Genomic DNA, 14,470 nt, shown 5'->3' on the forward strand with positions numbered 1-14,470 from the left:
ATCCCACCCAGCTCATATGCCCAATAATTCCCAATTGAGAACAAAGTGCATCTTCTGAGCACATTTTACAGGACACATTAGCACGCACCTCAGTAATATCCTATTTAAAAATAAAAAAAAAAGAAAATAAGAAAGGAAGTTGTGGACCACATCTGGCCCACAGGAACACATTATCAAAAATCAACATTTGGTGAGTCTTCAATGCAACAAAAACTAATACTTAAAGGGACAATCTTGCTCTAAAATAGTCAGGGAGCATGTGAGCCCCATACATCCTATTGGAACTTTGTTAACTCAAACTTCCCTGTCCAACTCAAAAGATATATATGCTTGATGACCATCAGTCTGACTTTGGCTTTTAAAATCAGGCTGAGAGATGCAACTGCATTTAAGAACCAAAATCCTGTCCTTCAGAACAAAGCAGAGATGTCTGGTAAAATCCAAGAAGCTGTTAAGAAATAATCTGGTGGCAGTTGTACAGTCAGATCAGCTCTGTGGCAACTCTGGATTCAGAAAATGGGAGAAAGATTAGCATCTGTGGCCCGAGTAGCTTCCAAAAGAATCTGTATCAGCAGCTATTATTACATGAAATGTAATAACAGCTACAATACTAGTTTCATACAGATCTCTTTACCAAAAATAATTTCAGTACTGATTATACATCTGGGAATACATATAAGGAAAATACGACCATTATTGTGTAAAAAACAAACTCACAACCTTTATTTGTCACAACACGTTTCATGTACATGCAGAATGTATTTACATTTCTCTTTTAAGGCAAACAGCAATTGGGTTCTTATACCTGAGTCGCTTAGCACCGGTAGGAATAGCAAATAAAAACTTAGGAACTGCTGTCTCTCCCTTTGGAGTAGCAGCTGCTTCCACTGCAAAGTATTTCTGCTTTCACCTCACAGTTCTTTTAATGATCTCTATTGCCACTTGGAGCCATTTCTGCAGAATTCAATCTCTTCACAGAAACTTCTTGACCAACTTGATGTTGGCTTTGCCATCTGCTGAGGGCACAGCAGTACTTCTGTTTTCCCTGACATATGCAATCAAGGTCTTCAGTTTCTTTAAGAGTTCTGTATTTCTCCACTACCAAGAAAAGCTAACACTATCTTTTTAGGTCTTTCTCACGTGTGCTGGCTGTTTTTCCAATGCTAAGTTAAAATTAAGAGAGGGAAAAGTTCACCTCAGCCAGTGGAGGATTTTAGGGCTTGACTTTGTGGAAATGCCCACTGAAGAGATAGCCTTCAGGAAGAAAATGCAAAGCAGTTTTTCAATTTAAAAAATGCTCCCTCCTAGTCTGACTAACATTTGAGCCATCTGCATTATCACCAGACTTTAGGCATTTGCTAGAATTTAGGATGTAGAAATCCATTTAAAATATAGAGGCAGCATTTTCAAGTAAGTGTTTGACATTTTTAATTTCCCTTTGACTCAGTCTATCAACACCACTAATTCCAAGAGGCACTTTTCTCCCATGACTTTTAAGAAGACCAAAGAACATGATCCTAAGAGAAAACATCTATTGTATAAAAGATAAAGTTTCTATTCTACACAAGTGTAGACCAAGCAGAAAGTCCATAGTGCAAAATGGGGTATGACCCTTAAGTATGCCTTCCTCTGTGAGAAACCTGCAGTTTGGAAAAATATTTTGATTCAATATACATTCTCCGCTTTTTTTTTTAATTACTTCCTGAAACTGCCATTTTTAATGACTTGTCAAATACATGAATTGAAGGTTTCTGTTACTATTTAGTCTCTCTAGGTGTCCACCTCAGCTAATCAACTCTCATCACAAACAATTTTAAACAAATGCTAATATTTACAGTTGTGTAATTCAAACATTCATTGAAAGAAACAGAGTAACTATGCCTTTATTAAACTTATGGTTTATATTGGATATTAAAGCAAAAAAAAAAACAAACTAAGTAATTTCTTCTTTTTTCCAGTTACTACCTGCTAGAATCAAATGTTTTCTTTCACATTCATTTCACTCAGTAGTAACACGCCACAGCGTATTACATAGGGAATGTAATCAGTGAAGTATCTGTGGAGATACTACCGTTAAGAAAGACAAGCAATTTCACACAGGAATTCTTCACAAAGGTTTGCCAGTTCTTTTTCCCACCTCTCAGAGACTCGTACGAGCAAAGCACCCAGGAAAATACAGTAAAAGGACAGTAAGAGGAACTCAGGAAGTATCTAACCAATCTATCCCATCAGGAAGCTGACTCCTTCTGCTAAGGTACCTCTCCACAAAAGATCTGCATATTTTTTGAAGTAAGATGAGTTCAAATCAGTAAAAAAAGGGAATGATTATTATTCCTCACCTGGTAACAGCTTTGTACACTGTGAAAAAAACAGTTTGCTGCAGGAATTCCCAGCGAAGAGCTGCAGTGTATCACTTTGGTCCTCATTGCATTTCCTATAAAGTGACCTACATGCAGCTTTATTTTTAAAATCAGCACTGCTGATTGTCTGAGATAATTTCAATACTAAGATGTTGGAGAGCTTACAAAATTTTAGAAAATCTGAATAATTTCTCCCAGTAAATCCTTGATCTCTAGTCTACTATACAAAGAAAATACACTGTATTTAGGGAAAAATATTGTACAGTGATTATATATCCGGTGACTGTTCACCTAGCAAGTTTATGAAATCCTGCCCTGCTATGCTGGTTACTTTGAAAAAAATCTAGGACATCAACACTTCTGAGGTTCTCTTCACACCAGACAGGGGATGCAGGCATTCACTTGGGCTGTGTCTCTGCTACCCACTGCAGTCCCTGAGGTAACAGGAGAAGACTGGCCTTCCCAGGCATCTCAGCAAAGTGAAATATTCCAGAGGAAGTCACATGAATACTTCTTGCATTCAAGATGGTTCAGTGGCCTTGGAGAGCAGTCACAGCACATCAGACATACTGTGTTCTCAGCTTGCCTGGGGTGCTAACTTGTACTCTTCAGATCTCTGAGTTGAAGAATTAATCCTGCTCTTTCGAGGATGCCACCAGGTTATTGCAGTCTGAGTCCTTTTGTGTAGAAGAAGTTTGTAGGCAGAAATAAGTTTCTGGATATTTTTGAAATGCTATGCCCAAAGGCACCGATTTCCACATGCAGAGTAAAGGACATTGTTACAGTGCAGATGAAACAGATTACATAGAGCTTATTCATAAGAAGTTTTATACACCTGAAATGTCACAAACATTTACAACTCTTCTGCTTTCCTCAGAGTTCTGAAAATATTGAGCCATTACACTGCTGTCTCCTTTGAGTCCAATGTCTGTGGTGGCTTGAAGTTCAGTATCTCTTTATATGTAATGCCTGCAAAACAACAGAATAGACATAGCATTGCTGTGGTCTAATCAGAAAAGGAGCTGCACAAACATGAATGAGCAAGGTGCAACCCCAGCATGGCTGGGCTCTGATCTAGCTCAGGAAGAGAGAGACCTCTTCAGGCAAAAAGAGAGGAGGAGTACAAAAAGTAAGGGAATCAAGAATGGCTTTTTCACCATTTCAGATTTGAAAAAGTAGCCCAATATTGAAATGGTATAGGTGCTTTCAAAGGGATGTGAGCACTGACTTTTGAGTATAGTGGGCAATATCCTCAGCAACAGCTACTGAGCATGTTGGATTTAAAAGTTAGGTCCTCACTTAAAAGCCAAACTACAAACCTCTGACCTTAGATGAAAACAAGATTAGACTTAAATCTCTGCTGACACAGATATGTATTTTCTCCCTCAGAGATTCCAACTTTAAGGCAGCAACCACTGCAGTCCTGTAGAGGCAAAGTCAAAACAATCTCTTCACCTGCTCTATCCACTGAAAGGCAAGTTACAGAAATGGTTTCTTTTCTATGTTGCAGAAGATGGGAGGACAGAAACATTAGGGAAATGGAGGACAGCCTCTGTTAGGAAGCAGAGAAGAAACCTTTAGAGATCCTTCCACAAGAACTTGGCAAGAGAAACACTGGCTTAACAGTAGCGTTTCTCTTAATGCTGTCTATTTGATCTGTTCAATCAAAAGCAGAGGAGTTCATTTGTAAGGGAGAACATTTTTATTTCTGCATGGCCTTTCCATCTGGTTATTTTTGAAAACATCACAAAATTAAACTCACGCTTCCACTCATCTAGTGGAAGATCCATGTTATCAAATGTGTCGTCGTATTTCTCAGCTTCAATTTCTTCCTCAGGATCGTGAATCGGTTCAAAGTAAGGATGCATCAAAGCCTCAGCTGCCGTGACTCGCTTCTCTGCATCCAGCACCAGCATCTTCTCCAAAAGGTTTACAGCTATTGCACAGAAAACCAACAGTGTATTCAAATCACACACCTGATTCCACTTGTACACAGTAATACTGCCCTGGACGTATTACAATAAATCCATGGAGTAACAGAACAGAATCATTGTGTGTCCATTTACAGCCAGTGGGGCCTCTATGCATGACTGTTGTGAGCAAGCTGGGATGTGTACAAAGCCTGATGCAATGCAGAGGGGCTCCCTTGTTTCTGTATGCAATTCAGAAAACATCTCAGCTAATGACTTCTCAGCCTCTGGCTCCAGGACCACTGTGCCTGGGGCATCCCAGGTGTCTTTAATCACTGCCACTCACTGTGGTTCTAAGGTACATCACCCCCTGACAGCAGCTGAATGGACAGGTGAACAGCAGATGAAAACTGCACTCTGTGCCACCAAATCCAGACCAGGTACACTCTGAAGTTCACAGGTCAGTTGTCCATACTCAGAATCTCAGAGCTAACTTCATCTGCTATGTGGTTTTGACCTCAGCCAAAACAACCCATTAAAGTTCTGCATGTTCCCCTCCTGTGGATTCTGGATTCAGTCCATTGCTAGACTGTCAAAATGGACTAGTGTAAACAGGTATGATGAATGACTCATTTATTTTCTGCTTTTCTATCCTGAAAGGATGTTCTTGAGTTTGGTGCAGCTGAAAGGAAGTAGAGGCAGTGTGGGAAGTGATGCCTCACCCCAAGAAGTGTGGGACAGGACTTCTGCTTGCCATGTTGCATATTCTCTTTAAACTATTCCAGACCTGAAGCAGCCAGATGGCCACAGAAAGGATAAAAGACATCCGAAGAACTAAATGGAAATGTATAGCTTGCTGTAGCTACCCATCAGCTAACCATGCAGTAAGGGTAAGAGCTGTTTATTAATCAGATTTATTTGTACTGTATCTGAACCTAAAATTTTAAATTAAGAAAATTCAATTATCCTAATTAATATTCTAATAAAACTGGCTTGTTAGTGTTTAGATCATTGGGGAATTGATAATGCTTAAGGAGAGTAATTTCAGAGCTCAGCCTGCTTCAGGTCATGTCACAGTTATGCACAGTTGGTAGGTTCTTCTGGCTGTTAAGATCTATGGAATCCAAGCCATTGTTTCTCAGGAATGCACAGATGTTTCTCAGGATGTATTAATTCCATTACTAAAATGTCAGCTTTTCATTTTCTTGTATTTCAATTGCAGATCACATTGGGCTTTCAGAATTGTAGTTCAAATACAGTACAGAGAAAATTTTATTACATATACTTAATATGCTAGGGCTCTTGAGAAAACTGCTCAAGTAAAACCAATAAGCAGGTACTAGATTGAAACCAAAACACAAAATACTATTTTTTTGATGCTTCTGAGAAACAACTGATTCCTGACAGGGTCTAAACTTCAGTTGCTACAATCAAAATTATGAATTATGGAAAGCAAGAGACAGAATAGCCCAAGAACCACCACATCCCCTGTCACATGACAGAACGATAATGCAGCTGCCTCCAATGCAAACACAAGAACAAGCTGTACACACCCATACAAACAGCCTTACCCAAAGGATTTGCATACTTCAAGATGGATGCAAAATCTTTCTTCTGGACCTTTGGGAGGCTTTTGATATAATTTTTTGCCTTAAAAGAAACATGAATATTAAATTAGATCTTTACCACCTTTGTAATGAGACATTAACTGTATGCTTAGTATCTTTCTCAACAATATTTTAATATCACATTGTACAAATGCATTTCTTCTGATGATATTCACCTTCCTTCTGAACAGAATCTTTTTTTAATCAAACTTTAAAACCATGATTTAGAAATTATAATGCGAAGCTTTATTAGTGCTCCAAATTTAATATATTTATTCAAATGAATATGTATTAATTATTTGAAAGAACATCATAGTGAGTTTACAGCAGTCTCTAGAAGTGAACCTTATACATTAATTCCTTTATATTTAAACTGAACAGTTACACTAATGAATAAATTTTGGTTCCTTATAGTAAAGGCCTCAGGATTCTAAAAAGACATTGACATAAGGACAGGAAAGAGATATTTTCAAAAAACTGGGTTTTCTGAATATCTTTGTGCTTTTAGTACCTTTACAATAAAAGTTGCCATGTATCACCTCAGCTGTTTATATGGTACACACTGGAATCCTGAAATATTTAAATAATATTCTGATAATTTTCTGTCATTCCACTCTCCACTTCCAGTAGCTATTGTGGGTGCATAAATCATGGCAATGCAGAGAGCGACCATCAGGGGCCGTATCAGTAGTCAAGACATGCTACCTCAGCCTAACAACTGAGCATGGCTTAAAGGAAAATTAAGACATGGAAAACCAACTGACAAATCAGAATACTCACATCTTGACTGTGCAATTTTTGAACAAAATCTTGAGTTGGTGTACCTGTTATTTTCATTATTTCTGTGAGTTGGTCCAGATCTGAATACCAGAAATAAGGAACAAATTCTTTCACTATTAGGAAACTAAGCATCCTACAAAAGTAATGCATTTCTTTGCTGTTGGAGAATAATGTAGAAATCCTAATTCAATGACTGAACAGAAGATTTATAAAATATTAAAGTTCTCAATTTCTCTTAGAAAAGGCAAAGAAAATATCCTGCAATCTGGGAACACATAATTGAATCATCTGCAAAATTTTCTAATATCATCAGGCTTGTTCTGTATTGTTTGGACAAAAATCAGTCCAAAAATATTAAGAGTATCTAAACAATCAACACATGTATTGCATGCACTAGGAAAAAAAAAGGCTTTTCTACTATGACAGAGCCTTTACTTGATTATTTAAATGTGATTCAAAGATCAACTCTAATGAAAAAAATCACTAATACAAGTTTTAATTGGCAGGTGTGCAAAAGTAGTTCAGATATGAAATAATGATTTAATGAGAAAGCTGTAAGCCATTTTACTATTAATTTCAATTCATACTCATCTGTTTTGCAACAGACTTACTGTATCACATAACAACCTCTCATAATTTTCTTACATCAGTATCATAAATTCACTGAAGGATACGATCATTTCCCTTGAACAGAGGTCTCCCTGTTATCATCTCAGCCATTATACAGCCCACAGACCAGATGTCAACTGAAAAAAACACCAAGAGGCACATTAACCTGTCTGTTTAAATGTGCATAAAGTTTAATTTAAAACATATTTTAAATAAGTATAAAAATTACCTTTATAGCCTGTTATAAAATAAATTTGTGCCTTGCCAAGTATGATGAACAGCACAGGTAAAACTACCAGACTTTCTAATGAGCAAACTGGAGATAATCTCATAATATGCAGAATGACTTTCTCAGTAACAGGCACAGGAAGTAAATTTTCAGTACTGTCAAAAACTTCCATACTGTTAATTGAATTCCCTCCATTTCTCCGTCTGTTCAAATTAAAATCAGCACATCTTTACAGGAATACAAGAAGAGAAACCAGACTGTCATGTCTGTATAATTTAAATATTTTTTTTTCTAATAACCTTGTCATTTTCTGTTACTCTCAGAAAACATATATAAAAAAATTCCCAAATTCACCATCACATAATTACCTGCAATTTATCTACAAGGAAATGTTGCATAATTATATTGTCATTTCCACCTCCAATTTCTTTTCAGAAGCAAAGCCTTGTGTATATATCACCTGATCAGTGAATGCTTTAGCTCTGTTAAGATACTTTTGAAGAGACACTGACCTGTCTGAGTATAATGCATCCAGTTAAGGATGACCTCTGGGGCTCTGTACCACCTTGTAACCACATAGCCAGTCATCTCACTGTCTGTATGCCTTGCCAATCCAAAATCCAGGATCTGCAGTGGAAGCACAAAGCACATTCAGATCAGATAGCTTGCTATCTAGTTCATACAGTTCTTTACAAATGTAGGAAGAAAAAAAACCAAAACCGGAGCAATCTTCAGAGATTAGTTTATTTTTGTATCTTTCTCTCATTGTAGTGTCTTTTTCTCATTTTAAAAATCAAGACAGAGGTGGCACAGAGATTTTTCAAGTTACTTACTTCTATGGCACCATCAAAAGCTGTAAAACCAGTAAAGAAAATGATAAATTATTCACTTATTAATTAAAAAGATACTGGACACATTTAATGTAAAATATTCCCTGACTACAGAATCACCACTCTATTGAGTTACAGCTAAAAGAACAGCACACATTTTAGAGTGTCCATTGCTCTCATATCCCAGGTGGCATAATTATTCAAGAGTGTGTTCCAACAATATTCTGAAGAAATAAGATATTGTTATTTCTACTTTAAGAATAACTGATACAAGGGAAGACTTCCTCTAGGTCACACAGAAAACTGGCAACAAGAGTAGGGAATTACCATCACTTAGTGCCATCAAATCTTCTTCAACCTCCAGCATCAACTACAGAAAAACCTTTTGTAACAAATGCAAGATCCGTGCAATTTTTTAAAGTGCTATGCACAATTCAGCTTATTTCTAAGATTCTCAGATAGTTTTCTCTAGGTATAGCAATGTGTACAGCAGCAAGATTAAAAATGAATGTTATGGCCTTTTGTCAACTTCTATAAAATCTGCCTTGAGAAGGCTCACTGTATGGACCACCCAAAGATGCAGAAAACAGCAAGAAAATTCAATTTCTGGAATGACAATCAGTTTGTATTTACTGGAAAGTTCATGCTTTTAACAAGAACCGGGAGGCATGGGTAAGGCAAGTTCTACTGAAGATAAATCATGGTCACACACAGGTAACCAAACATGAAGCTCTGCATGAGCAGCCACAGTTTGCCATGTGAATCACGCTGCACATGTTTATTGATAGGGCAGGGGTTTTAATAGGGACATCTGAGCATTCCTATGCCAAGAGTCAGGTTTTTGTAATGCTCTCTGCAATTAAGCATTCTAAAATACTTCAGGATAGTTTCATCATTCCCAGGCACTAACAAGAAGGAAATATATATTCTTCATTCACAAATCAAGACCACAAAATGTCATGGCTTATCTTTATTGCCATACTGGAAATATAATTTCCATGTTTTCCTCATAACTGCTGATTACCAATCAATTTAAAAACAGGAACAGAATGCAAAGGGAGAAATTTTTTATTCATAGCAATTAAATACACTTGATTGTGGCTGATTCTTGCGTACTCAAGATTTACTAGATGCAACATTTTTGTATATATAATTTTTGTATAAACCTTTATATATGGCTTTTATTGTACATATTCAGCACACATAATATTTTCCCAGTATGAGAGCAGGGAGGGTGGAAGAAAAAAAAAAAGTAACAGGTCAAATCCAGACGTGATACAGTCTATTCTGTCAAAGTCTTTTAGGCATTTTATCTACCAAGGCTTCTGACAGGTAGAGTTGGAAACAGCTAAAAGATAATTTGGTTTTGTAAAAGTAGAAAATTACAGCAAGAATTTTTGTATATTATGTTTTAACTTCATGATTTAGTTTCATGTACATTTCATTAAGTTCACGAACAAGTGTATCCTATTTGTACTTAACATGGTACCATTTCAACAACTATCTTCATACAAAATTTTTATTCTCACACTCCAATCTTCAACTTTTCAGCTTGAACTTCCACAGCAATTTTCAGAGCATGGTTGAAAATCCTTCTTATAATTTCTGAATTATGAAACAATGATCTAATTTCCCTGAGCTCCTTAAGGATAGGTCTCCTTTGACTCAGCAAACTTAATTTTCCCAAATTTTTTCATTAACTGACAAAAATAACTTGTAATTTTGAGACTACAGAAAGGACAGTGATTTCCACTCATACACCCTCCACTGTGTAGATGGATACCTATGCAGGAGTTGAGAGCATCAGATGAGGGAAAAACGAGCATCAGAAAGCTCATTGTGAAAAACCTGATAGCAAATTAATTACCATTAAAGGAATTGCTCCAACTTGCTTCCAGTCTCATCATCACTGGAGCTGATGCAAGGGAAGCTGCTGAGTGCAGACATGGGGGAAAATGGTTGCACTATTCCTGGCAACATGATCCTGTGCCTGCATAAACTGACTTTAGAGTGTGCAGAAAAAGATTTGTAAAATAAGTAGACACAGATCAGGAGACACCTGGTCTGCATCTCAAAATATAATTGTGTGTGGGAAGACATCCATATACAACTGTTTTTTCTACACTCTCTCCTTTTCCCAGCACCCTGGGTTCCACTCATCATTTGGCCACCTCCAAGCCAAGAAAAGTCACTAGATTTTTGTGTTAAATAGGAAAACACTAAAATTACAGGACCCTGGAACATTTGGGTCAGTCTCCAAAGACCAAAATTTGTATTACAATGGCTACATACAAAAATATATTTTGCATGTTGCATGCTACGAACCACTTTTGTAGTGCTTTGCATCACCTTTTATTTTATTCAGTTAAGGGTGTCATTCACAACCTTTGATCTTCTCTACCTCCCAGCTTGTGGAGTTAGACTTATTTCTATTTATTTAAAGCTGAAAATCTCACATAACCGAATCACTCCCATCAACTCTTGTGTCTCTTTTAGGGACAATACCTAGGCCATAAGATTTGATGTGTCCTTACACATCAGGACACACAAATCCCCATTCAAATTCCCTGTTGTTTTGTAAGGATGTACAGGCCAGTTGTGATTCAAGAGCAGAAAGCCCTACACTGAAACCAGAGTGCATGTCCACAGCTGCTGCACCTGTTGTCTTCTGTCTTCTAACACGTCTGACTGGTTTTTCAAATAAACATATCTTACCTTCAATTCACAGTCTTCATTTACTGCCAAGTTCCCAGGCTTTAGATCCTGCAACCAGATTTTAAATGAATGTTTTGGATTTTTTTATTTCAGAGGAAGACAATAAAGTACTCTTTTTTGCTATCTTTTCTTCTTTCTTTCTGGTTTCATAGTTTTTATGTAACTATTTTGAACAGCAAAGGTAAAATGATGTCATAACACAAATAATAGAAACAAATAATAACACAAATAATACAAAAAGGATGCAAACTTGCACATTTGGCTATTTTCTCCCCAAGAAAAATATTTTTTTTTTCCTGATATAAGTCAGAAAAATACTTTCCAGTGAAGGAATTCACTAATTTTTTCTAGGAGAGGGGTTTGGGCATAGATTTGTTGCATTTAATAGTAACACCACAAGGTTAACAATTCACATATATAGTTCTGGACTGTACATGTTGCATACCAAAATATGCATTATAAAGGTTTGTTACCCTGACAGACTTAGAAGGAGCACTGAAATAATCAAGCAAGATTTTACATAAAACCCTATACTCTCTTCTGTGGAAAAATCAATTTCCTAAGAAGAACATGAAAGAAGTATTCCCTTAAGTCCCTTAAGCCACCTTAGAGATTTCTAATGATCCTCCACAGTTGTAAAGTTTACCAAAGGGAAGACTACTGGCAAGGACTAATATGATATTGCAACATCAGTGACTCAGACAAATATAATTAGATATACATTTTCCTTGGCTTTCTCAAACCTTTGTTTGATACACTTTAGCACAAGATCTTTAGAAGTATCTTCTCTCTGAACTTTTTAACAGGGATCCATCTGTTTGATACAAAGAGCTTTTAAGATCAGAGAGGCGTTGGAGAGAAACAATTTGGTGCAAAAAACCACAATGAAACCAAGAAGCTCAAGAGTCATTAAGAGACCTTGGAAGAAAACTAAGCAAGGGTAAATTTAGACCATGATCCAGCAGTTGCAAGAATAAAAATATAAATATCTTACATTATTTTGTCAGTTGTGTAGTTTCCATGTCCAGCTTAAAGCTATTATACAATGTGCACTTTCTATGGTGCTCCTGACACTTTATTAAAAATGGACGATTTCTACTGTTCTAATGCAGTTTTGGGGGAAGATATGCTGCTTGGTACCACAAAGGCCTTCATTCAGAACTCCTTCTTCACAGTGCAGAAGTGATTTTAAGTAGACTTTATATAGAGAAGGGAGTCAAAAAGAAACAAATGCTTAATTTCTCTCAGAAAAAAAATTGAGGTTCTTAAGTCTCTACAATTTTGGACAATTTTTTCAGTTTCTACTGTTCCAAAACTCTGAACACTAATAAAATATTTAAAGAAAAACTAAATATTGTTTTAAAAAGTTTAATCTTTATTAAAAAACAAACAAACAAACAAAAAAAACCCCCAACTCTTATCTATCTCAATTTAGACACTATTTGCTCTTGTGGAGACTTACAACTCAACTTCAAGAAATAATCTAGGAACCCCAAATCTAAGCTGTATTCAGTGCAACTTGAGTGCCCAGCTTACACTGACATAGCCATGCCAGTTTTTGTCCCCACTGAAGAAGAAATCAAAGGCACCAACAAACTGAGAAAACCTATAAACAGAATTTCAGGCCTATTTATAAGCGTGCTTACACACAAACATCACTCATATTATCAAAATATAAACATCTTTCATGTTTTTCCACTTACCCTGTGAATTATGCCTGATGAGTGAATATACTGTAAAAAGAGAAAGAAGAGAAAGTATTTTTTTAGTTGAGGTCCTGAGTTTAAAAGTTGCCTGGGGTAGGAGAGAAAGTACTTTTTCATGGTACTAAAGTAAACTGAAATTAGAAAATGTTTATTTATTGCACAGAAGATCCCTTTAGCTATGGTTTTAATGTTCACATAATTATACTAGCATTTTGTCCTTTCCCTCCCTTAATAATGAGAAACCACTGAATCAGTTTGAATACTCCAACTCATATCAGAATGAAACATGGAATTTTATACATCAGAAATGCTCTCCTACAATAGGTGTCTCTGGTGTGCCATCATAGTTTAGATTCATATGCTTCAGCAGCACTGGCTTTTAAGAGATCATGAAGACTGGGATGAAGGTCAGTCAAGGTCTTATCTGAGAATTCTTGCTACATGCTTCAGTATTTCCTCAATGGAAAATGGAAAGGTTCAAAGACATTCTTTTTACTCGAATATTTTCATCACCCATTCAGTGACCTATTTAAGGGCTCACAACAGCCAAACCAGCAAACTGAACACCCAGGACTAGTTCTTTCGGGATGACACCTGATAAAATACAGATGTTTGCACCCATGACTGTCACCAAGTGCTCCCCACTGAGGTATGCAGTTTCTCTCACCAGCTGAATGATACCCTAGAAGAGACTATTTTCATCACAGTCAATAAAGGGAACTTCTAGTAACTAGTAACTTCTAGTAACAGATACATGCATCTCTTGCAAAGATCAAAATGCAGAAAGTTGTTCTGAATTGAGGACATGGTTTCCATGAGCAGCCTGGGACGTGCTAATCCCTTCAGGAGTGGGGAACTGATCTGAAACCCCCACAGACCATACTAGTGATGCTAAAAACACGAGAACAATATAAGCTTTTAAACAAAAATACTTGAGAAAAGATGAGTAAGATGCAAATCCTTCAGCTGCACCAGAAGAATTTTCATTTTATTCCACTCTGAAAAATGGGACAAGTGGCAACAGGGTCACTGGGAACTAGCTGGCAGAGCCAGAGAAGGCCAACCAGGAATAGTCAGCATAACATCACAGAAATGCACAGAAGAAAGGAGCTTTGCAGGATAATTGCAAATCAGCCACAGCCACAGCAATGATCATCTTCCCCAGCAGCCCTCAGGATGGGCAATTAAGCTCACAAATGCAACAGTCCCTCTGCAAAAGAGTCCTCATAACACAGCTGATGAGAAACACCAAGCCAAAGAAAGGAAAGCTACAGAACAAAAACCAACTTCTTCAGACAGAACCAATGTGCCTTTCAGACTTAGATTTCTGAACTAAAAACACAACCCATACAACCTAAGCAGCACAAGATCTGCACTTAGGGTGCCAAGCTTTTAAAGCAGTGACTGAAAACATCTCTGACAGTTAGTCCTCCTTTACCCCTGACCACCCACACCAGATGTGGACTCCTAGGTTCTGAAAAGAGGGATGGGGAGAAAAAGCCCCCCACTTCCTTTGACCCTGTGCATACAACTTTACCAACCCAGCCCAAGCTGTGGTAGAGCCCTGCTGCTGCACAGTCACACACTACTGATGCTGTGCCAGAGCCCAGGTCTGCCCTGGCATCTGCAGTACACCAGTTCCTGCTGCAGATTACTTGCAGATTGGGCAAGGTTTAACATCACCCATAGGAAATGCCAAAGCCCTTCACAGGATTTCCTGGGGC

General features: G+C 37.3%; 1 protein-coding gene across 2 annotated transcripts in view; it reads right to left on the bottom strand.

The window, feature by feature from the left end:
- Positions 1-693: 693 nt before the first annotated feature.
- The window catches only part of MAPK12 (mitogen-activated protein kinase 12), a 33,280-nt gene continuing 19,503 nt past the window's right edge, over positions 694-14,470 (bottom strand). The window contains exons 5-12 of one of the 2 annotated variants that reach the window (XM_064422195.1): positions 12,744-12,773; positions 11,041-11,088; positions 8,008-8,122; positions 7,332-7,403; positions 6,658-6,737; positions 5,842-5,920; positions 4,123-4,296; positions 694-3,329 (exon numbers count right to left, since the gene is read on the bottom strand). In XM_064422195.1, coding sequence (XP_064278265.1) covers positions 3,259-3,329; positions 4,123-4,296; positions 5,842-5,920; positions 6,658-6,737; positions 7,332-7,403; positions 8,008-8,122; positions 11,041-11,088; positions 12,744-12,773 — 669 coding nt within the window. In that variant the 3' untranslated portion in view covers positions 694-3,258. The remainder of the gene's footprint in view (positions 3,330-4,122; positions 4,297-5,841; positions 5,921-6,657; positions 6,738-7,331; positions 7,404-8,007; positions 8,123-11,040; positions 11,089-12,743; positions 12,774-14,470) is intronic. The other variant, XM_064422196.1, reaches the window with a different exon arrangement.

The sequence above is a fragment of the Passer domesticus genome, chromosome 5 (genome assembly GCF_036417665.1).
Source record: "Passer domesticus isolate bPasDom1 chromosome 5, bPasDom1.hap1, whole genome shotgun sequence".
Classification (NCBI taxonomy): Eukaryota; Metazoa; Chordata; class Aves; order Passeriformes; family Passeridae; genus Passer; species Passer domesticus.